At 51.5% G+C, this 18,788-nt stretch overlaps 1 protein-coding gene across 1 annotated transcript in view; it reads right to left on the minus strand.

The window, feature by feature from the left end:
* Positions 1–935: 935 nt before the first annotated feature.
* Positions 936–18,788, minus strand: part of has3 (hyaluronan synthase 3) — a 34,622-nt gene continuing 16,769 nt past the window's right edge. The window contains exons 3-4 of the mRNA XM_038806159.1: positions 10,024–10,125; positions 936–2,752 (exon numbers count right to left, since the gene is read on the minus strand). Coding sequence (XP_038662087.1) covers positions 1,823–2,752; positions 10,024–10,125 — 1,032 coding nt within the window. The 3' untranslated portion in view covers positions 936–1,822. The remainder of the gene's footprint in view (positions 2,753–10,023; positions 10,126–18,788) is intronic.

Below are 18,788 nucleotides of genomic sequence, written 5' to 3' on the forward strand. Positions count from 1 at the left end.
TGGGGACCTCGGAGTGGAGTAGGGACAGGTTAAAGATGTCTGTGAATACCTCTGCCAGCTGATCCACGCAGGCTCTGAGTGCACAATCAGGGATCCCGTCCGGGCCCGTCGCCTTCCGTGGGTTCACTTTCAGGAAGGCCAATATGACTGGATGCTGTGATGGTGGGTGTGGGTGAATTATGGGTTGCTGGGGCACTCGACAGCGGATTGTTGGTTACCTGCTCGAACCGAGCATAGAATACATTGAGTTCATCGGGGAGGGGTGCGCTGCTGCCAGAGATACTGCTCGGCTTCGCTTTGTCGCCCGTTATGTTGTTTAATCCTTGCCACAATCGCCGACTTCGTCCCCAGAAGGGAGAATCCTGCCCCATATTTCTGAAATATGCTCATTGGCCCCTTGAGTGAGTAATAAATGGGACTGTGTCTGCCCACACAACAAGGTGTGACAAGTCAATGATGAAAGTGTCCAGGCGGTTCTGAGGGTTAATATTTCATCTTGCCCCACAGGTGCTGTCTGGCCTGATAATTTCCAGCATTTTTTTCTGTATCAGTTCACGCTTGATAATCATAGAATTTACAGTGCAGAAGGAGGCCATTCGGCCCATTGAGTCTGCACCAGCCCTTGGAAAGAGCACCCTACTTAAGCTCACACCTCCACCCTATCCCAATAACCCCCACCTCACCTATTTGGACACTACGGGCAATTTAGCATGGCCAATCCACCTAACCCGCACATCTTGGACAGTGGGAGGAAACCCACGCAGACACGGGGAGAACGTGCAGACTCTGCACAGACAGTGACCCAAGCCAGGAATCGAACCTGGGACCCTGGAGCTGTGAAGCAACTGTGCTAAAGACTGTGCTACCATGCAGCCCACAACCATGTCTCTAACACACGGACTCGACATGCCAAACACGACACGCCAACAGTAAGGTTCAAGTATTAAATCTTTATTTTGATAAAAGTTCCTATAAAACATCAGAATTTAAAACCCCCAAAGTGATTGTAAAAAATAGATGTTTTGGACACAAGCCTGGGCCAGAATTACAATCACTCTTTTCCCAACATGCAGATTACAAAGGTCACCACCGACTTCCACCTCAAATATCATGTATGGTTTTCAGTTAAAACCTGTTCACCTGCAGTAAGTGAAGCTCAGGTACTTAATTAAATACAGAATCTGACATACATTCATACAAAAATAAAATAAGTTAACTTTTTGAAAAACAGCAATATTGTTAACGAGAGGCGGCTTGTTCCGTTCCCCTGGAAACGAGTGTTTCTCATTTCCACATTGTTGCCTGTACGAAGATCAGAACCAGGCTGAAGTTCAGTATAAATATTCAAATCGGCTCTGAACAAAGATTGGATGTGCCAGGCAGCACCCACTTAATACTAATACGCTATTTACACTCCCACCCTGAGGTGCTAACTCTCACCCACACCCATCCCAGGCTGCGAACTCACCTTTCTGCCACCCTTGGGTTGTTAATGTTCGGTCCCTCCAACAATGCTGAGGAAAGAAAGAAAGCTCTCCAGGACTGATCTCAGGCAGCAGGACGGTTTGATGGTATTGGGGGCCCGGAGGGTAGGCTTTAGACTTCCAGGAAGGCCAGGTGGCAGAGGCCCGGAGGGGAGGCCAGGTGGCAGAGACCCGGAGGGGAGGCAGGTGGCAGAGGCCCGGAGGGGAGGCCAGGTGGCAGAGGCCCGGAGGGGAGGCCAGGTGGCAGAGGCCCGGAAGGGAGGCCAGGTGGCAGAGGCCCGGAGGGTGGGCTTTAGGCCTCCAGGAAGGCCAGGTGGCAGAGGCCCAGCGAGTGGGCTTTAGGCCTCCAGGAAGGCCAGCTCGCAGTGTTCTTGCTTGGGGCCACAGGGCTTGGACACGATGCCCAGGTAGAGAGCGAGCAGCAGCAGCCAGTAACAGGCGTAAATGGTCGAGCCAATAATGAGGAAAGGCCACTCTGTGTTGGGCAGTGGCTGCTGGCTCTCCCGGTAGATGGTGTATCCCAGACCCCCAGACAACACCACAAACCAGACGGAGACGGGCAGCAGGCCCACAAGGTTAACCACAAGCTTCCGGCGTCCTGATGTTCCCCAGCCGGGCCGGTTGATGGTGAGCAGGGCAAAGAGTTTGGCAGGCAGGAGGCTGGACATATACAGCAGTGAGTAGACAGACAGGAAGAGCATTTTCACTGATCCTCGGAGCAGGCAGGCAAAGCTGGCCTTCAGCACTCCTACCCCTTGTACAGCCAGCAGGAAGAGCAGGATGTTCCAAAGTCGGCCGCTGTAGAAGAGCTGTAACACGGTGCCTGTGAGGAAGAAGGGGAAGAAGCCACTGACTACAGCCTCGTATGTCATCCAGGGATGGTGCTTGTGGAAGCAGAGTGCGCCATACAGCCATTCGCGGAAGTAGGACTTGCTCCAGCGGGTCTGCTGGTTGAGCCAGCGGAGGTAGCGGCTTGGCGTTTCTGTCAGGCAGCGGGAGCGAGCCGTATACTTGGTCTTGAATCCCAGGCCCAGCACTCGGTTGGTTAGGTGTCTGTCATCTCCAAAGCTGCACTTGGAGCCCAGAAACTGCTGGCTGTACCAGTCACACAGGAAAATACGCAGCAGGGGGTTACGGTACATACCCAGCGGCCCACTGATGCACTGCACACAGCCAAAGTAGGACTGACAGGCCCGCTCCACATTGAAGGCCATCCAGTACCGCACGCTGCTCAAAAAGGAGATCCACGAATCGTACAGGTTCAGGATCTGCAGATAGACAAACATGACCAGAGTTATACTGCACTGGCTGAAGCTCACAATACTCCGCGTCTAATAACACACATTGCAGTGATACTGGCTAATGGACGGTAGACAGATTACTGGGACAACATGGGATGTGACTGGTTAAGGAGGACAATGGGGAGAGACTGGTTAAAATTGAAAACGGGAGCGAGTGATTGTTGGGGATATGAGGTGAGGACTGGTTAGCAAGGGGAGAGACGGGTATAGCGGCATGGTAACACAGTGGTTAGCATTGTTGCTTCACAGCACCATGGTACCAGGTTCGATTACCGTCTTGGGTTACAGTCTGTGCGGAGTCTGCACGTTCTCCCCGAGTCTGCGTGGGTTTCCTCGGGATGCTCCGGTTTCCTCCCACAAGTCGCGAAAGATGTGCTGTTAGGTAATTTGGACATTCTGAATTCTTCCTCTGTGACCCGAACAGGCGCCGGAATGTGGCAACTAGGGGATTTTCACAGTGATTTCATTGCAGTGTTGATGGAAGCCTACTTGTGACAATAAAGATTATTATTATTAGTGGCACACGGATAGAAGACTGGTTGATGGGGAAAGCAGAAGGGAGACTAATGGGGACATGGGCAGGTGGACTGGTTAATAGAGACAGCAGAGGAGAGACTGGTTAATGGGGACATCAGGGAAGAAACTAATTAATGCGTCAGCACGGAGCGACTGGTTAATGGAGTAAAAGCAACTTCCCAGAGTTGCTGCAAACCCAAAAGAAAGACGAGAGGCTGGGCATGCAGAGTGTCTTTTATACAGTCCCTTCAATCCCGGCTTGTCCAACAATTTCACTCCGAGACGGGGAGATACATTTGGATTTTTTCTTACTCAAGTGGCCGAAGGCTGTCTTGTTATGCTGTTGGCGCAGCATAAGCGGCTTCCTTGATGTGCACTCTGACAAAGGAAGGTTCAGACGTGGAGATAACTTCAACACGTTTATTGAACTATTTACAATTCTCTTACTTAGGTTCGCCTCTACTGATGATCCTTCTATAGCTACTCAGACTGACAAACCAGTCTGCTGCAATCCACGTGGTGGGTGTGATATTGAATCAACCCTGTGTATCTACTCACTGAGTGTCTCCACTGGAAAGAGGCAGATCATGTATGTTGTGTCCTTTATATATGGGTTGGTGTAATGCCCCCCTGTGGTAGTGTCACCTCTGTGTGTATCGTGAATGCCCATTGGTCGTGTCCTATCTTACTGACCTATTGGTTGAGTGTCTGTGTGTCATGTCTCTGGTGCTCACACTAGTGTCTAGCTAGTCTACATGTATTTTACATTAACCCCTTGTGTATTTACAGTGATGCATATCACCACAAAGACAATGTCAGAAAGTGAACATTTGGCACAACATTAAATTGAATCGCAGAATAAGACAGTGCAGAGGAGTCCCTTCGGCCCATCGAGTCTGCACCGCCGCATGATTAGCAGCTGATCTGCCAATCCTAATCCCACTTGCCAGCACTTGGCCCATAGCCTTGAATGTTAAGGCGTGCCAAGTACTCATCCGGGTACTTTTTAAAGAATGTGAGTGAACCCGCCTCTACCACCCTCCCAGGCCGTGCGTTCCAGACCCTCACCATCCTCTGGGGGGAAAAGCTTTTGCTCAAATCCCCCCAAACCTCCTGCCCCTCACCTTGAACTTGTGTCCCCTCGTAACTGACCCTTCAACTAAGGGGAACAGCTGCTCCCTATCCACCCTGTCCATGCCCCTCATAATCTTGTGCACCTCAATCAAGTCGCCCCTCAATCTTCTCTGCTCCAGAGAAAACAACCCAGGCCTATCCAACCTCTCTTCATAACTGAAATGTTCCATCCCAGGCAACATCCTGGTTAATCTCCTCTGCACCCCCTCCAGTCCAATCACATCCTTCCTATAATGTGGCGACCAGAATTGCACCCAGTACTCCAGCTGTGGCCTCACTAAAGTTCTTCACAACTCCATCATGACCTCCCTGCTTTTGTAATCAATGCCCCGTGTTCCATATGCCTTTTTCACCCTCCTATTAACCTGCCCTTCTACCTTCAGAGATCTATGGACAAACACGTCAAGGTCTCTTTGTTCCTCGGAACTGCCCAGTGTCAGACCTTTCATTAAATATTTCCTTGTCCAATTAAATTGGATACTCTAAATTTATTCTAAAATTTTTAAAAAGAGAACACAGAAACTTCATGAATAACCTACAGTCCAAAGATGTGCGGGTTAGGTGGATTGGCCATGCTAAATTGCCCGTAGTGTCCTAAAAAGTAAGGTTAAGGGGGAGTTGTTGGGTTACGGGTATAGGGTGGATACGTGAGTTTGAGTGGGGTGATCATTGCTCGGCACAACATCGAGGGCCGAAGGGCCTGTTCTGTGCTGTACTGTTCTAAATCTAAACCTCAGGCGGTACAAGGATTGAACCCACGCTGTTGGCCACAGTCTGCATCACAGAACAGCCATCCAGCCAGCTGAGCTAAACAGGAATGATTGCATTCAAAGTATCATCCTGCATCACTGACTTTGTCTATGTGTTTGTGGAACCCACCTCTCCATTCACCTGAGGAAGGAGCTGCGCTCCGAAAGCTAGTGATTCAAAACAAACCTTTGGACTTTAACCTGGTGTTTAACCTGGTGCATTGGCTGGAGAGGGAAACTGCAGGGGATGGGCACAATGGAAATGTGGAGCATGTTCAAGGAACAGCTACTGCGTGTCCTTGATAAGTATGTACCTGTCAGGCAGGGAGGATGTGGTCGAGCGAGGGAACCGTGGTTTATTAAAGCAATTGAAACACTTGTCAAGAGGAAGAAGGAGGCTTATGTAATGATGAGACGTGATGGTCCAGTTAGGGCGCTTGAGAGTTACAAGCTAGCTCGGAAGGATCTAAAGAGAGAGCTAAGAAGAGCCAGGAGGGGACATGAGAAGTCTTTGGCAGGTAGGATCAAGGATAACCCTAAAGCTTTCTATAGATATGTCAGGAATAACAGAATGACTAGGGTAAGAATAGGGCCAGTCAAGGACAGTAGTGGGAAGTTGGGCGTGGAGTCCGAGGAGATAGGAGAGGTGCTAAATGAATATTTTTCGTCAGTATTCACGCAAGAAAAAGACAATGTTGTCGAGGAGAATACTGAGATACAGGCTACTAGACTAGAAGGGCTAGAAGACTAGAGGAGGTGTTAGCAATTCTGGAAAGTGTGAAAATAGATAGGTCCCCTGGGCTGGATGGGATTTATCCTGTGATTCTCTGGGAAGCTAGGGAGGAGATTGCTGAGCCTTTGGCTTTGATCTTTATGTCGTCTTTGTCTACAGGAATAGTGCCAGAGGACTGGAGGATAGTAAATGTTGTCCCCTTGTTCAAGAAGGGGAGTAGAGATAACCCCGGTAACTATAGACCAGTGAGCCTTACTTCTGTTGTGGGCAAAGTCTTGGAAAGGTTTATAAGAGATAGGATGTATAATCATCTGGAAAGGAATAATTTGATTAGAGATACTCAACACGGTTTTGTGAAGGGTAGGTCGTGCCTCACAAACCTTATTGAGTTCTTTGAGGTGACCAAACAGGTGGATGAGGGTAAAGCAGTTGATGTGGTGTATATGGATTTCAGTAAAGCGTTTGATGAGGTTTCCCACGGTAGGCTATTGCAGAAAATACAGAGGCATGGGATTCAGGGTGATGTAGCAGTTTGAATCAGAAATTGTAAGATGTCTTACAACACAAGGTTAAAGTCCAACAGGTTTGTTTCAAACATGAGCTTTCGGAGCACTGCTCCTTCCTCAGGTGAGGAAGGAGCAGTGCTCCGAAAGCTCGTGTTTGAAACAAACCTGTTGGACTTTAACCAGGTGTTTTAAGACTTCTTACTGTGCTCACCCCAGTCCAACGCCGGCATCTCCACATCATGGATCAGAAATTGGCTAGCTGGAAGAAGACAAAGGGTGGTGGTTGATGGGAAATGTTCAGACTGGAGCTCAGTTACTAGTGGTGTACCACAAGGATCGGTTTTGGGGCCACTACTGTTTGTCATTTTTATAAATGACCTGGAGGAGGTCGTAGAAGGATGGGTGAGTAAATTTGCAGATGACACTAAAGTCGGTGGAGTTGTGGACAGTGCAGAAGGATGTTACAAGTTACAGAGGGACATAGATAAGATGCAAAGGTGGGCTGACAGGTGGCAAATGGAGTTTAATGCAGAAAAGTGTTTCATTTTGGAAGGAATAACAGGAAGGCAGAGTACTGGGCTAATGGTAAGATTCTTGGTAGTGTGGATGAGCAGAGAGATCTCCGGGTCCATGTCCATAGATCCCTGAAAGTTGCCACCCAGGTTGAGAGGGTTGTTAAGAAGGCGTACGGTGTGTTAGCTTTTATTGGTAGAGGAATTGAGTTTCGGAGCCATGAGGTAATGTTGCAGTTGTACATAACTTGGTTCGGCCGAATTTGGAGTATTGTGTGCAATTTCTGATCCAGTAGAGGGCAGCAGAGCAGAGCTTCTGATTGGCTGTTCCGGGGAGATTTGCATACGTGCAGTGCGGTCAGCGTAAGTTGAAGGTGGTTTGTGAAGGGGCTGTTCTCGAGTGACAGCTTTACCCGAAACACTACTTACGTAGTGTCTCCCACCCATCCTCCTCCTCTAACCAAAAAAAAAGTTCTGTCCGTTGGATTGCTAATCTAACAAGTTTTTTATTTTTATTTTTCAGTAGTTGGGAAGTTAGTTCAGTGGGAATGGAGGCTAGGGCAGTTGAATGTTCCTCCTGCAGAATGTGGGAGGAAAGGGTCACCTCTAGTGTCCCTTCTGACTACATCTGCGGGAAGTGCACCCAACTCCAGCTCCTCGAGAGCCGCGTTAGGGACCTGGAGCTGGAGCTGGATGAACTTCGGATCATTCGGGAGGCGGAGGAGGTTATTGAGAGGAGTTATATTGAGGTAGTCACACCTCAGGTAAAAGAAGAAGGTAGATGGGTTACCGTCAGGGGAGCGAGAGGGAACCGGCAGGCAGTGCAGGGATCCCCTGTGGTCGTTCCCCTCTATAACAAGTATACCGTTTTGGATACTGTTGCGGGGGACGACTTACCAGGGGTAAGCAATAGGGCACAGGTCTCTGGCACAGAGTCTGTCCCTGTTGCTCAGAAGGGAAGGGAGAAGAGGAACAGAGCACTTGTCATTGGGGACTCCATAGTTAGAGGAACAGACAGGAGGTTCTGTGGGAACGAAAGAGACTCACGGTTGGTGTGTTGCCTCCCAGGTGCCAGGGTTTGTGATGTCTCTGATCGTGTTTTTGGGATCCTTAAGGGGGAGGGGGAGCAGCCCCAAGTCGTGGTACACATAGGTACCAACGACATAGGTAGGCTATTGCAGAAAATAAGGAAGTATGGAATTGAAGGTGATTTAGTGGTTTGGATCAGTAATTGTCTAGCTGAAAGAAGACAGAGGGTGGTGGTTGATGGCAAATGTTCATCCTGGAGTTCAGTTACTAGTGGTGTACCGCAAGGATCTGTTTTGGGGCCACTGCTGTTTGTCATTTTTATAAATGACCTGGAAGAGGGTGTAGAAGGATGGGTTAGTAAATTTGCAGATGACACGAAGGTTGGTGGAGTTGTGGATAGTGCTGAAGGATGTTATAGGATACAGAGGGACATAGATAAGCTGCAGAGCTGGGCTGAGAGGTGGCAGATGGAGTTTAATGCGGAAAAGTGTGAGGTGGTTCATTTTGGAAGGAGTAACAGGAATGCAGAGTACTGGGCTAATGGCAAGATTCTTGGTAGTGTAGATGAACAGAGAGATCTCGGCATCCAGGTACATAAATCCCTGAAAGTTGCCACCCAGGTTTATAGGGCTGTTAAGAAGGCATATGGTGTGCTAGCCTTTATAAGCAGGGGGATTGAGTTTCGGAACCACAAGGTCATGCTGCAGCTGTACATAACTCTGGTGCGGCTGCACCTGGAGTACTGCGTGCAGTTCTGGTCACCACATTATAGGAAGGATGTGGAAGCTTTGGATAGGGTTCAGAGGAGATTTACTAGGATGTTGCCTGGTATGGAGGGAAGGTCTTACGAGGAAAGGCTCAGGGAATTGAGGTTGTTTTCGTTAGAGAGGAGAAGGCTGAGAGGTGACTTAATAGAGACATATAAGATAGTCAGAGGGTTAGATAGGGTGGACAGTGAGAGTCTTTTTCCTCGGATGGTGATGACCAACACGAGGGGACATAGCTTTAAATTGAGGGGTGATAGATATAGGACAGATGTCAGAGGCAGCTTCTTTACTCAGAGAGTAGTAGGGGTGTGGAACGCCCTGCCTGCAACAGTAGTAGACTCGCCAACTTTAAGGGTATTTAAGTGGTCACTGGATAGACATATGGATGAAAATGGAATAGTGTAGGTCAGATAGGCTTCAGATGGTTTCACAGGTCGGCGCAACATCGAGGGCCGAAGGGCCCGTACTGCGCTGTAGTGTTCTATGTTCTATGTTCTGGTCGCCGCATTATAGGAAGGATGTGGAAGCATTGGAAAGGGTGCAGAGGAGATTTACCAGAATGTTGGCTGGTATGGAGGGAAGATCTTATGAGGAAAGGCTGAGGGACTTGAGGCTGTTTTCATTAGAGAGAAGAAGGTTAAGAGGTGACTTAATTGAGGCATACAAGATGATCAGAGGATTAGATAGGGTGGACAGTGAGAGCCTTTTTGCTCGGATGGTGATGTTTAGCACAAGGGGACATAGCTTTAAATTGAGGGGAGATAGATTAGGACAGATGTTAGAGGTAGGCTCTTTACTCAGAGTAGTAAGGGCGTGGAATGCCCTGCCTGCATAGTGGACTCGCCAACACTAAACGCATTCAAATGGTCATTGGATAGGCATATGGACGATAAGGGAATAGTGTAGAGGGACTTTAGAGGGGTTTCACAGGTCGGCGCAACATCGAGGGCCGAAGGGCCTGTACTGCGCTGTAATGTTCGATGTTCTATGGTGTAAGAGTTCTTACCGTACTCCTTTGGACTGGGAGAGAAATTAGACAGGATTTATATATGAATGACAAAGACAGGAGGCACTGTCAAAGCCACTTGCTGTTGCTCAATATAAGTAATTCCCGTGGGTTCACCACCTCCCTCCACCATCCCACCCCAGTTGAGCTGTTTCAGGGAAGCTCTAATCCTCAGCCCAGTTTCAGAAAATTTGTTTCTGGCTCATTCTGGAACCTTTCTCACTGTCAGATGGAGCAACCGACTGAAACTGTCACAGTTCAGACATTTCCAGGAATTAGTGCGAACCTGTACATCGCCACCAACTGCCCCTACACTGGGATCTCCATCCAAGACTCTGGCCATCTCCGCAGTACAGGCTGGGTCCAATACTGTGTCTGAATCACACACCTGAAGAGAAAAAACAGAGGCAGTCAGTCATTTCCAGCTCATTTAGCAGAAATCTTGGGCGGATTCTCTGTTCTGACGTTGACGCCAACACAGAATTTGTGGACTTTCATGACAGAAAAACTGGTGCCGAAGCTGGACTGATTCCGCTACTATTGAGGGTCATGCACCGGTGCCACGTGGAACACAATCCATTCCAATGGGAAACGGTGCCGAATCGCCGGGTCCATGATTCACACTCGGGAGGCTGACAAGTTGCAGCCGCACACACACATTACACTCCCCACACACACTCATCCCAGCCGCACACACATTACACTCCCCACACACACTCATCCCAGCCATAGACACACATTACACTCCCCACACACACTCATCCCAGCCGCACACACACATTACACTCCCCACACACACTCATCCCAGCCGCACACACACATTACACTCCCCACACACACTCATACCAGCCTCACACACACATTACACTCCCCACACACACTCATCCCAGCCCCACACACACATTACACTCCCCACACACACTCATACCAGCCTCACACACACATTACACTCCCCACACACACTCATCCCAGCCCCACACACACATTACACTCCCCACACACACTCATCCCAGCCGCTCACACACATTACACTCCCCACACACACATCCCAGCCTCACACACACATTACACTCCCCACACACACTCATCCCAGCCGCACACACATTACACTCCCCACACACACTCATCCCAGCCGCACACACACATTACACTCCCCACACACACTCATCCCAGCCGCACACACACATTACACTCCCCACACACACTCATCCCAGCCGCACACACACATTACACTCCCCACACACACTCATCCCAGCCGCACACACACATTACACTCCCCACACACACTCATCCCAGCCGCACACACACATTACACTCCCCACACACACTCATTACACTCCCCACACACACTCATCCCAGCCGCACACACACATTACACTCCCCACACACATTACACTCCCCACACACACTCATCCCAGCCACACACACACATTACACTCCCCACACACACTCATCCCAGCCGCACACACACATTACACTCCCCACACACACTCATCCCAGCCCCACACACACATTACACTCCCCACACACACTCATCCCAGCCGCACACACACATTACACTCCCCACACACACTCATCCCAGCCGCACACACACATTACACTCCCCTCACACACACATCCCAGCCTCAAATACACATTACACTCCCCACACACACTCATCCCAGCCACACACACACATTACACTCCCCACACACACTCATCCCAGCCACACACACACATTACACTCCCCACACACACTCATCCCAGCCACACACACACATTACACTCCCCACACACACTCATCCCAGCCCCACACACACATTACACTCCACACACACACTCATCCCAGCCGCACACACACATTACACTCCCCACACACACTCATCCCAGCCACACACACACACATTACTCTCCCCACACACACTCATCCCAGCCACACACACACATTACACTCCCCACACACATTCATCCCAGCCTCACACACACATTACACTCCCCACACACACTCATCCCAGCCGCACACACACATTACACTCCCCACACACACTCATCCCAGCCCCACACACACATTACACTCCCTACACACACTCATCCCAGCCGCACACACACATTACACTTCCCACACACACTCATCCCAGCCCCGCACACATTACACTCCCCACACACACTCATCCCAGCCGCACACACATTACACTCCCCACACACACTCATCCCAGCCACACAAACACATTACACTCCCCACACACACTCATCCCAGCCGCACACACACAATACCCTCCCCACACACACTCATCCCAGCCGCACACACACATTACACTCCCCACACACACTCATCCCAGCCGCACACACACAATACCCTCCCCACACACACTCATCCCAGCCACACACACATTACACTCCCCACACACACTCATCCCAGCCCCACACACATTACACTCCCCACACACACTCATCCCAGCCACACACACACACATTACTCTCCCCACACACACTCATCCCAGCCCCGCACACACACATTACACTCCCCACACACACTCATCCCAGCCCCGCACAGATTACACTCCCCACACACACTCATCCCAGCCCCGCACACACATTACACTCCCCACACACACTCATCCCAGCCGCACACACACATAACACTTCCCACACACACTCATCCCAGCCGCACACACACATTACACTCCCCACACACACTCATCCCAGCCTCACACACACATTACACTCCCCACACACACTCATCCCAGCTGCACACACACATTACACTCCCCACACACACTCATCCCAGCCACACACACATTACACTCCCCACACACACTCATCCCAGCCGCACAGACACATTACACTCCCCACACACACTCATCCCAGCCACACACACATTACACTCCCCACACACATTCATCCCAGCCGAACACACACATTACACTCCCCACACACACTCATCCCAGCCACACACACATTACACTCCCCACACACACTCATCCCAGCCGCACACACACATTACACTCACCACACACACTCATCCCAGCCCCACACACACATTACACTCCCCACACACACTCACCCCATCCGCACACACATTACACTCCCCACACACACACATCCCAGCCGCACACACACATTACACTCCCCACACACATTCATCCCAGCCTCACACACACATTACACTCCCCACACACACTCATCCCAGCCGCACACACACATTACACTCCCCACACACACTCATCCCAGCCGCACACACACATTACACTCCCCACACACACTCATCCCAGCCCCACACACACATTACACTCCCCACACACACTCACCCCATCCGCACACACATTACACTCCCCACACACACACATCCCAGCCGCACACACACATTACACTCCCCACACACACTCATCCCAGCCACACACACACATTACACTCCCCACACACACTCATCCCAGCCTCACACACATTACACTCCCCACACACACTCATCCCAGCCGCACACACACATTACACTCCCCACACACACTCATCCCCGCCGCACACACACATTACACTCCCCACACACACTCATCCCAGCCGCTCACACACATTACACTCCCCACACACACACACTTCCCAGCTGCGCACACACATTACACTCCCCACACACACTCATTCCAGCCTCACACACATTACACTCCCACACACACTCATCCCAGCCGCACACACACATTACACTCCCCACACACACTCATCCCAGCCGCACACACACATTACACTCCCCACACACACTCATCCCAGCCCCACACACACACATTACACTCCCCACACACACTCATCCCAGCCCCACACACACATTACACTCCCCACACACACTCACCCCATCCGCACACACATTACACTCCCCACACACACACATCCCAGCCGCACACACACATTACACTCCCCACACACACTCATCCCAGCCGCACACACACATTACACTCCCCACACACACTCATCCCAGCCCCACACACACATTACACTCCCCACACACACTCACCCCAGCCGCACACACACATTACACTCCCCACACACACTCATCCCAGCTGCACACACACATTACACTCCCCACACACACTCATCCCAGCCGCACAGACATTACACTCCCCACACACACTCATCCCAGCCGCACACACACATTACACTCCCCACACACACTCATCCCAGCCACAGACACATTACACTCCCCACACACACTCATCCCAGCTGTGCACACACATTACACTCTCCACACACACTCATCCCAGCCGCATACACACATTACACTCCCCACACACTCATCCCAGCCACACACACACATTACACTCCCCACACACACTCATCCCAGCCGCACACACACATTACACTCCCCACACACACTCATCCCAGCCACAGACACATTACACTCCCCACACACACTCATCCCAGCTGTGCACACACATTACACTCCCCACACACACTCATCCCAGCCTCACACACATTACACTCCCCACACACACTCACCCCAGCCGCACACACACATTACACTCCCCACACACACTCATCCCAGCCACAGACACATTACACTCCCCACACACACTCATCCCAGCCCCACACACACATTACACTCCCCACACACACTCATCCCAGCTGTGCACACACATTACACTCTCCACACACACTCATCCCAGCCGCATACACACATTACACTCCCCACACACTCATCCCAGCCACACACACACATTACACTCCCCACACACACTCATCCCAGCCGCACACACACATTACACTCCCCACACACACTCATCCCAGCCACAGACACATTACACTCCCCACACACACTCATCCCAGCTGTGCACACACATTACACTCCCCACACACACTCATCCCAGCCTCACACACATTACACTCCCCACACACACTCACCCCAGCCGCACACACACATTACACTCCCCACACACACTCATCCCAGCTGCACACACACATTACACTCCCCACACACACTCATCCCAGCCGCACACACACATTACACTCCCCACACACACTCATCCCAGCCGCACACACACATTACACTCCCCACACACACTCATCCCAGCCACAGACACATTACACTCCCCACACACACTCATCCCAGCTGTGCACACACATTACACTCTCCACACACACTCATCCCAGCCGCATACACACATTACACTCCCCACACACTCATCCCAGCCACACACACACATTACACTCCCCACACACACTCATCCCAGCAGCACACACGCATTACACTCCCCACACACACACATCCCAGCCGCAAACACACATTACACTCCCCACACACACTCATCCCAGCCTCACACACACATTACACTCCCCACACACACTCATCCCAGCCGCACACACACATTACACTCCCCACACACACTCATCCCAGCCGCACACACACATTACACTCCCCACACACACTTATCCCAGCCGCACACACACATTACACTCCCCACACACACTCATCCCAGCCGCACACACATTACACTCCCCACACACACTCATCCCAGCCTCACACACACATTACACTCCCCACACTCACTCATCCCAGCCGCACACACACATTACACTCCCCACACACACTCATCCCAGCCGCACACACATTACACTCCTCACACACACTCATCCCAGCCCCGCACACATTACACTCCCCACACACACTCATCCCAGCCGCACACACATTACACTCCTCACACACACTCATCCCAGCCACACACACATTACACTCCCCACACACACTCATCCCAGCCGCACACACACATTACACTCCCCACACACACTCATCCCAGCCCCACACACACATTACACTCCCCACACACACTCATCCCAGCCGCACACACACATTACACTCCCCACACACTCACCCCATCCGCACACACACATTACACTCCCCACACACACTCATCCCAGCCTCACACACACATTACACTCCCCACACACACTCACCCCATCCGCACACACACATTACACTCCCCACACACACTCATTCCAGCCTCACACACACATTACACTCCCCACACACACTCATCCCAGCCACACACACATACAGTCCCCACACACACTCATCCCAGCCTCACACACACATTACACTCCCCACACACACTCATCCCAGCCGCACACACACATTACACTCCTCACACACACTCATCCCAGCCCCACACACACACATTACACTCCCCACACACACTCATCCCAGCCGCACACACACATTACACTCCCCACACACACTCATCCCAGCCGCACACACACATTACACTCCCCACACACACTCATCCCAGCCCCACACACACATTACACTCCCCACACACACTCACCCCAGCCGCACACACACATTACACTCCCCACACACACTCATCCCAGCTGCACACACACATTACACTCCCCACACACACTCATCCCAGCCGCACAGACATTACACTCCCCACACACACTCATCCCAGCCGCACACACACATTACACTCCCCACACACACTCATCCCAGCCACAGACACATTACACTCCCCACACACACTCATCCCAGCTGTGCACACACATTACACTCCCCACACACACTCACCCCATCCGCACACACATTACACTCCCCACACACACACATCCCAGCCGCACACACACATTACACTCCCCACACACACTCATCCCAGCCGCACACACACATTACACTCCCCACACACACTCATCCCAGCCCCACACACACATTACACTCCCCACACACACTCACCCCAGCCGCACACACACATTACACTCCCCACACACACTCATCCCAGCTGCACACACACATTACACTCCCCACACACACTCATCCCAGCCGCACAGACATTACACTCCCCACACACACTCATCCCAGCCGCACACACACATTACACTCCCCACACACACTCATCCCAGCCACAGACACATTACACTCCCCACACACACTCATCCCAGCTGTGCACACACATTACACTCTCCACACACACTCATCCCAGCCGCATACACACATTACACTCCCCACACACTCATCCCAGCCACACACACACATTACACTCCCCACACACACTCATCCCAGCCGCACACACACATTACACTCCCCACACACACTCATCCCAGCCACAGACACATTACACTCCCCACACACACTCATCCCAGCTGTGCACACACATTACACTCCCCACACACACTCATCCCAGCCTCACACACATTACACTCCCCACACACACTCACCCCAGCCGCACACACACATTACACTCCCCACACACACTCATCCCAGCTGCACACACACATTACACTCCCCACACACACTCATCCCAGCCGCACACACACATTACACTCCCCACACACACTCATCCCAGCCGCACACACACATTACACTCCCCACACACACTCATCCCAGCCACAGACACATTACACTCCCCACACACACTCATCCCAGCTGTGCACACACATTACACTCTCCACACACACTCATCCCAGCCGCATACACACATTACACTCCCCACACACTCATCCCAGCCACACACACACATTACACTCCCCACACACACTCATCCCAGCAGCACACACGCATTACACTCCCCACACACACACATCCCAGCCGCAAACACACATTACACTCCCCACACACACTCATCCCAGCCTCACACACACATTACACTCCCCACACACACTCATCCCAGCCGCACACACACATTACACTCCCCACACACACTTATCCCAGCCGCACACACACATTACACTCCCCACACACACTCATCCCAGCCGCACACACATTACACTCCCCACACACACTCATCCCAGCCTCACACACACATTACACTCCCCACACTCACTCATCCCAGCCGCACACACACATTACACTCCCCACACACACTGATCCCAGCCGCACACACACATTACACTCCCCACACACACTCATCCCAGCCGCACACACATTACACTCCTCACACACACTCATCCCAGCCACACACACATTACACTCCCCACACACACTCATCCCAGCCGCACACACACATTACACTCCCCACACACACTCATCCCAGCCCCACACACACATTACACTCCCCACACACACTCATCCCAGCCGCACACACACATTACACTCCCCACACACACTCACCCCATCCGCACACACACATTACACTCCCCACACACACTCATCCCAGCCTCACACACACATTACACTCCCCACACACACTCATCCCAGCCTCACACACACATTACACTCCCCACACACACCATCCCATCCAACAAGGTGGCACTGGTTGTGCTGGAGCGCGCCCAAACAGCTGATGGGTCGGCTGGGGCCAGAGGGCACCTGGGGGGGGGTCAGACCCCACGTCGTTACCTATGGCCCTCAGTTCAAAGTGGGCTGTTAGTGGTGTGCACAGCTGCCTGGCACACAGCCCTCACACTACTTCCCCGGCCCTGGCAGAAGCCCCCCTGGCCAGTGGCACAACTATCAGCAAACTATGGCGATGTTGGACCCGTTCCGTATCCCTTCTCTCACCCTCAGCAGTCGCTACACCGGTTTCATGTTTTTAAAAGCACAAGTGAACCGTGCCGTCGGGAACTCGGCACATCGGAGGCGGAGAATCGCGGTGGCCCTGGAGAATACTGGGTTGGGCCTGCTAATGATATACTAACCGTGTCTACTGTCTGTTTCAGAACACATTGGCGCTTCTCACAAGGTGCTGGAGCATTACGATTTGGCGTCAAATCGGCGCCTGTTGCGATTTTGTTGTTGGATCTGATTCTCCGCCCACTCGCCTATCCCGATTTTGACGTCGGCTAATGAAGAATCCCGCCCCTTGTCTCTTCATGTTCACCCGACCAAAATGCATCACCTCACATTTCTCCTCATTGAACGTCATCTGCCATCTATCTGCCCACTCCAACTTGACTCTGTCCTTTTTTAAGTTCTACACAGTCTTCTTCAGTTTACTATACTGCCAAGTTTTGTGTCGTCTGAAAACATTGAAATTGTCCCCCGCTCACCAAGATCCAGATCATTAATATATATCAGAAAAAGGGCAGCACGGTGGCGCAAGTGATTAGCACGGTTGCCTAACGGTGCCAAGATCCCAGGTTCGATCCCAGCTCTGGGTCACT

This window comes from Scyliorhinus canicula, chromosome 9 (genome assembly GCF_902713615.1).
Source record: "Scyliorhinus canicula chromosome 9, sScyCan1.1, whole genome shotgun sequence".
Taxonomy (NCBI): Eukaryota; Metazoa; Chordata; class Chondrichthyes; order Carcharhiniformes; family Scyliorhinidae; genus Scyliorhinus; species Scyliorhinus canicula.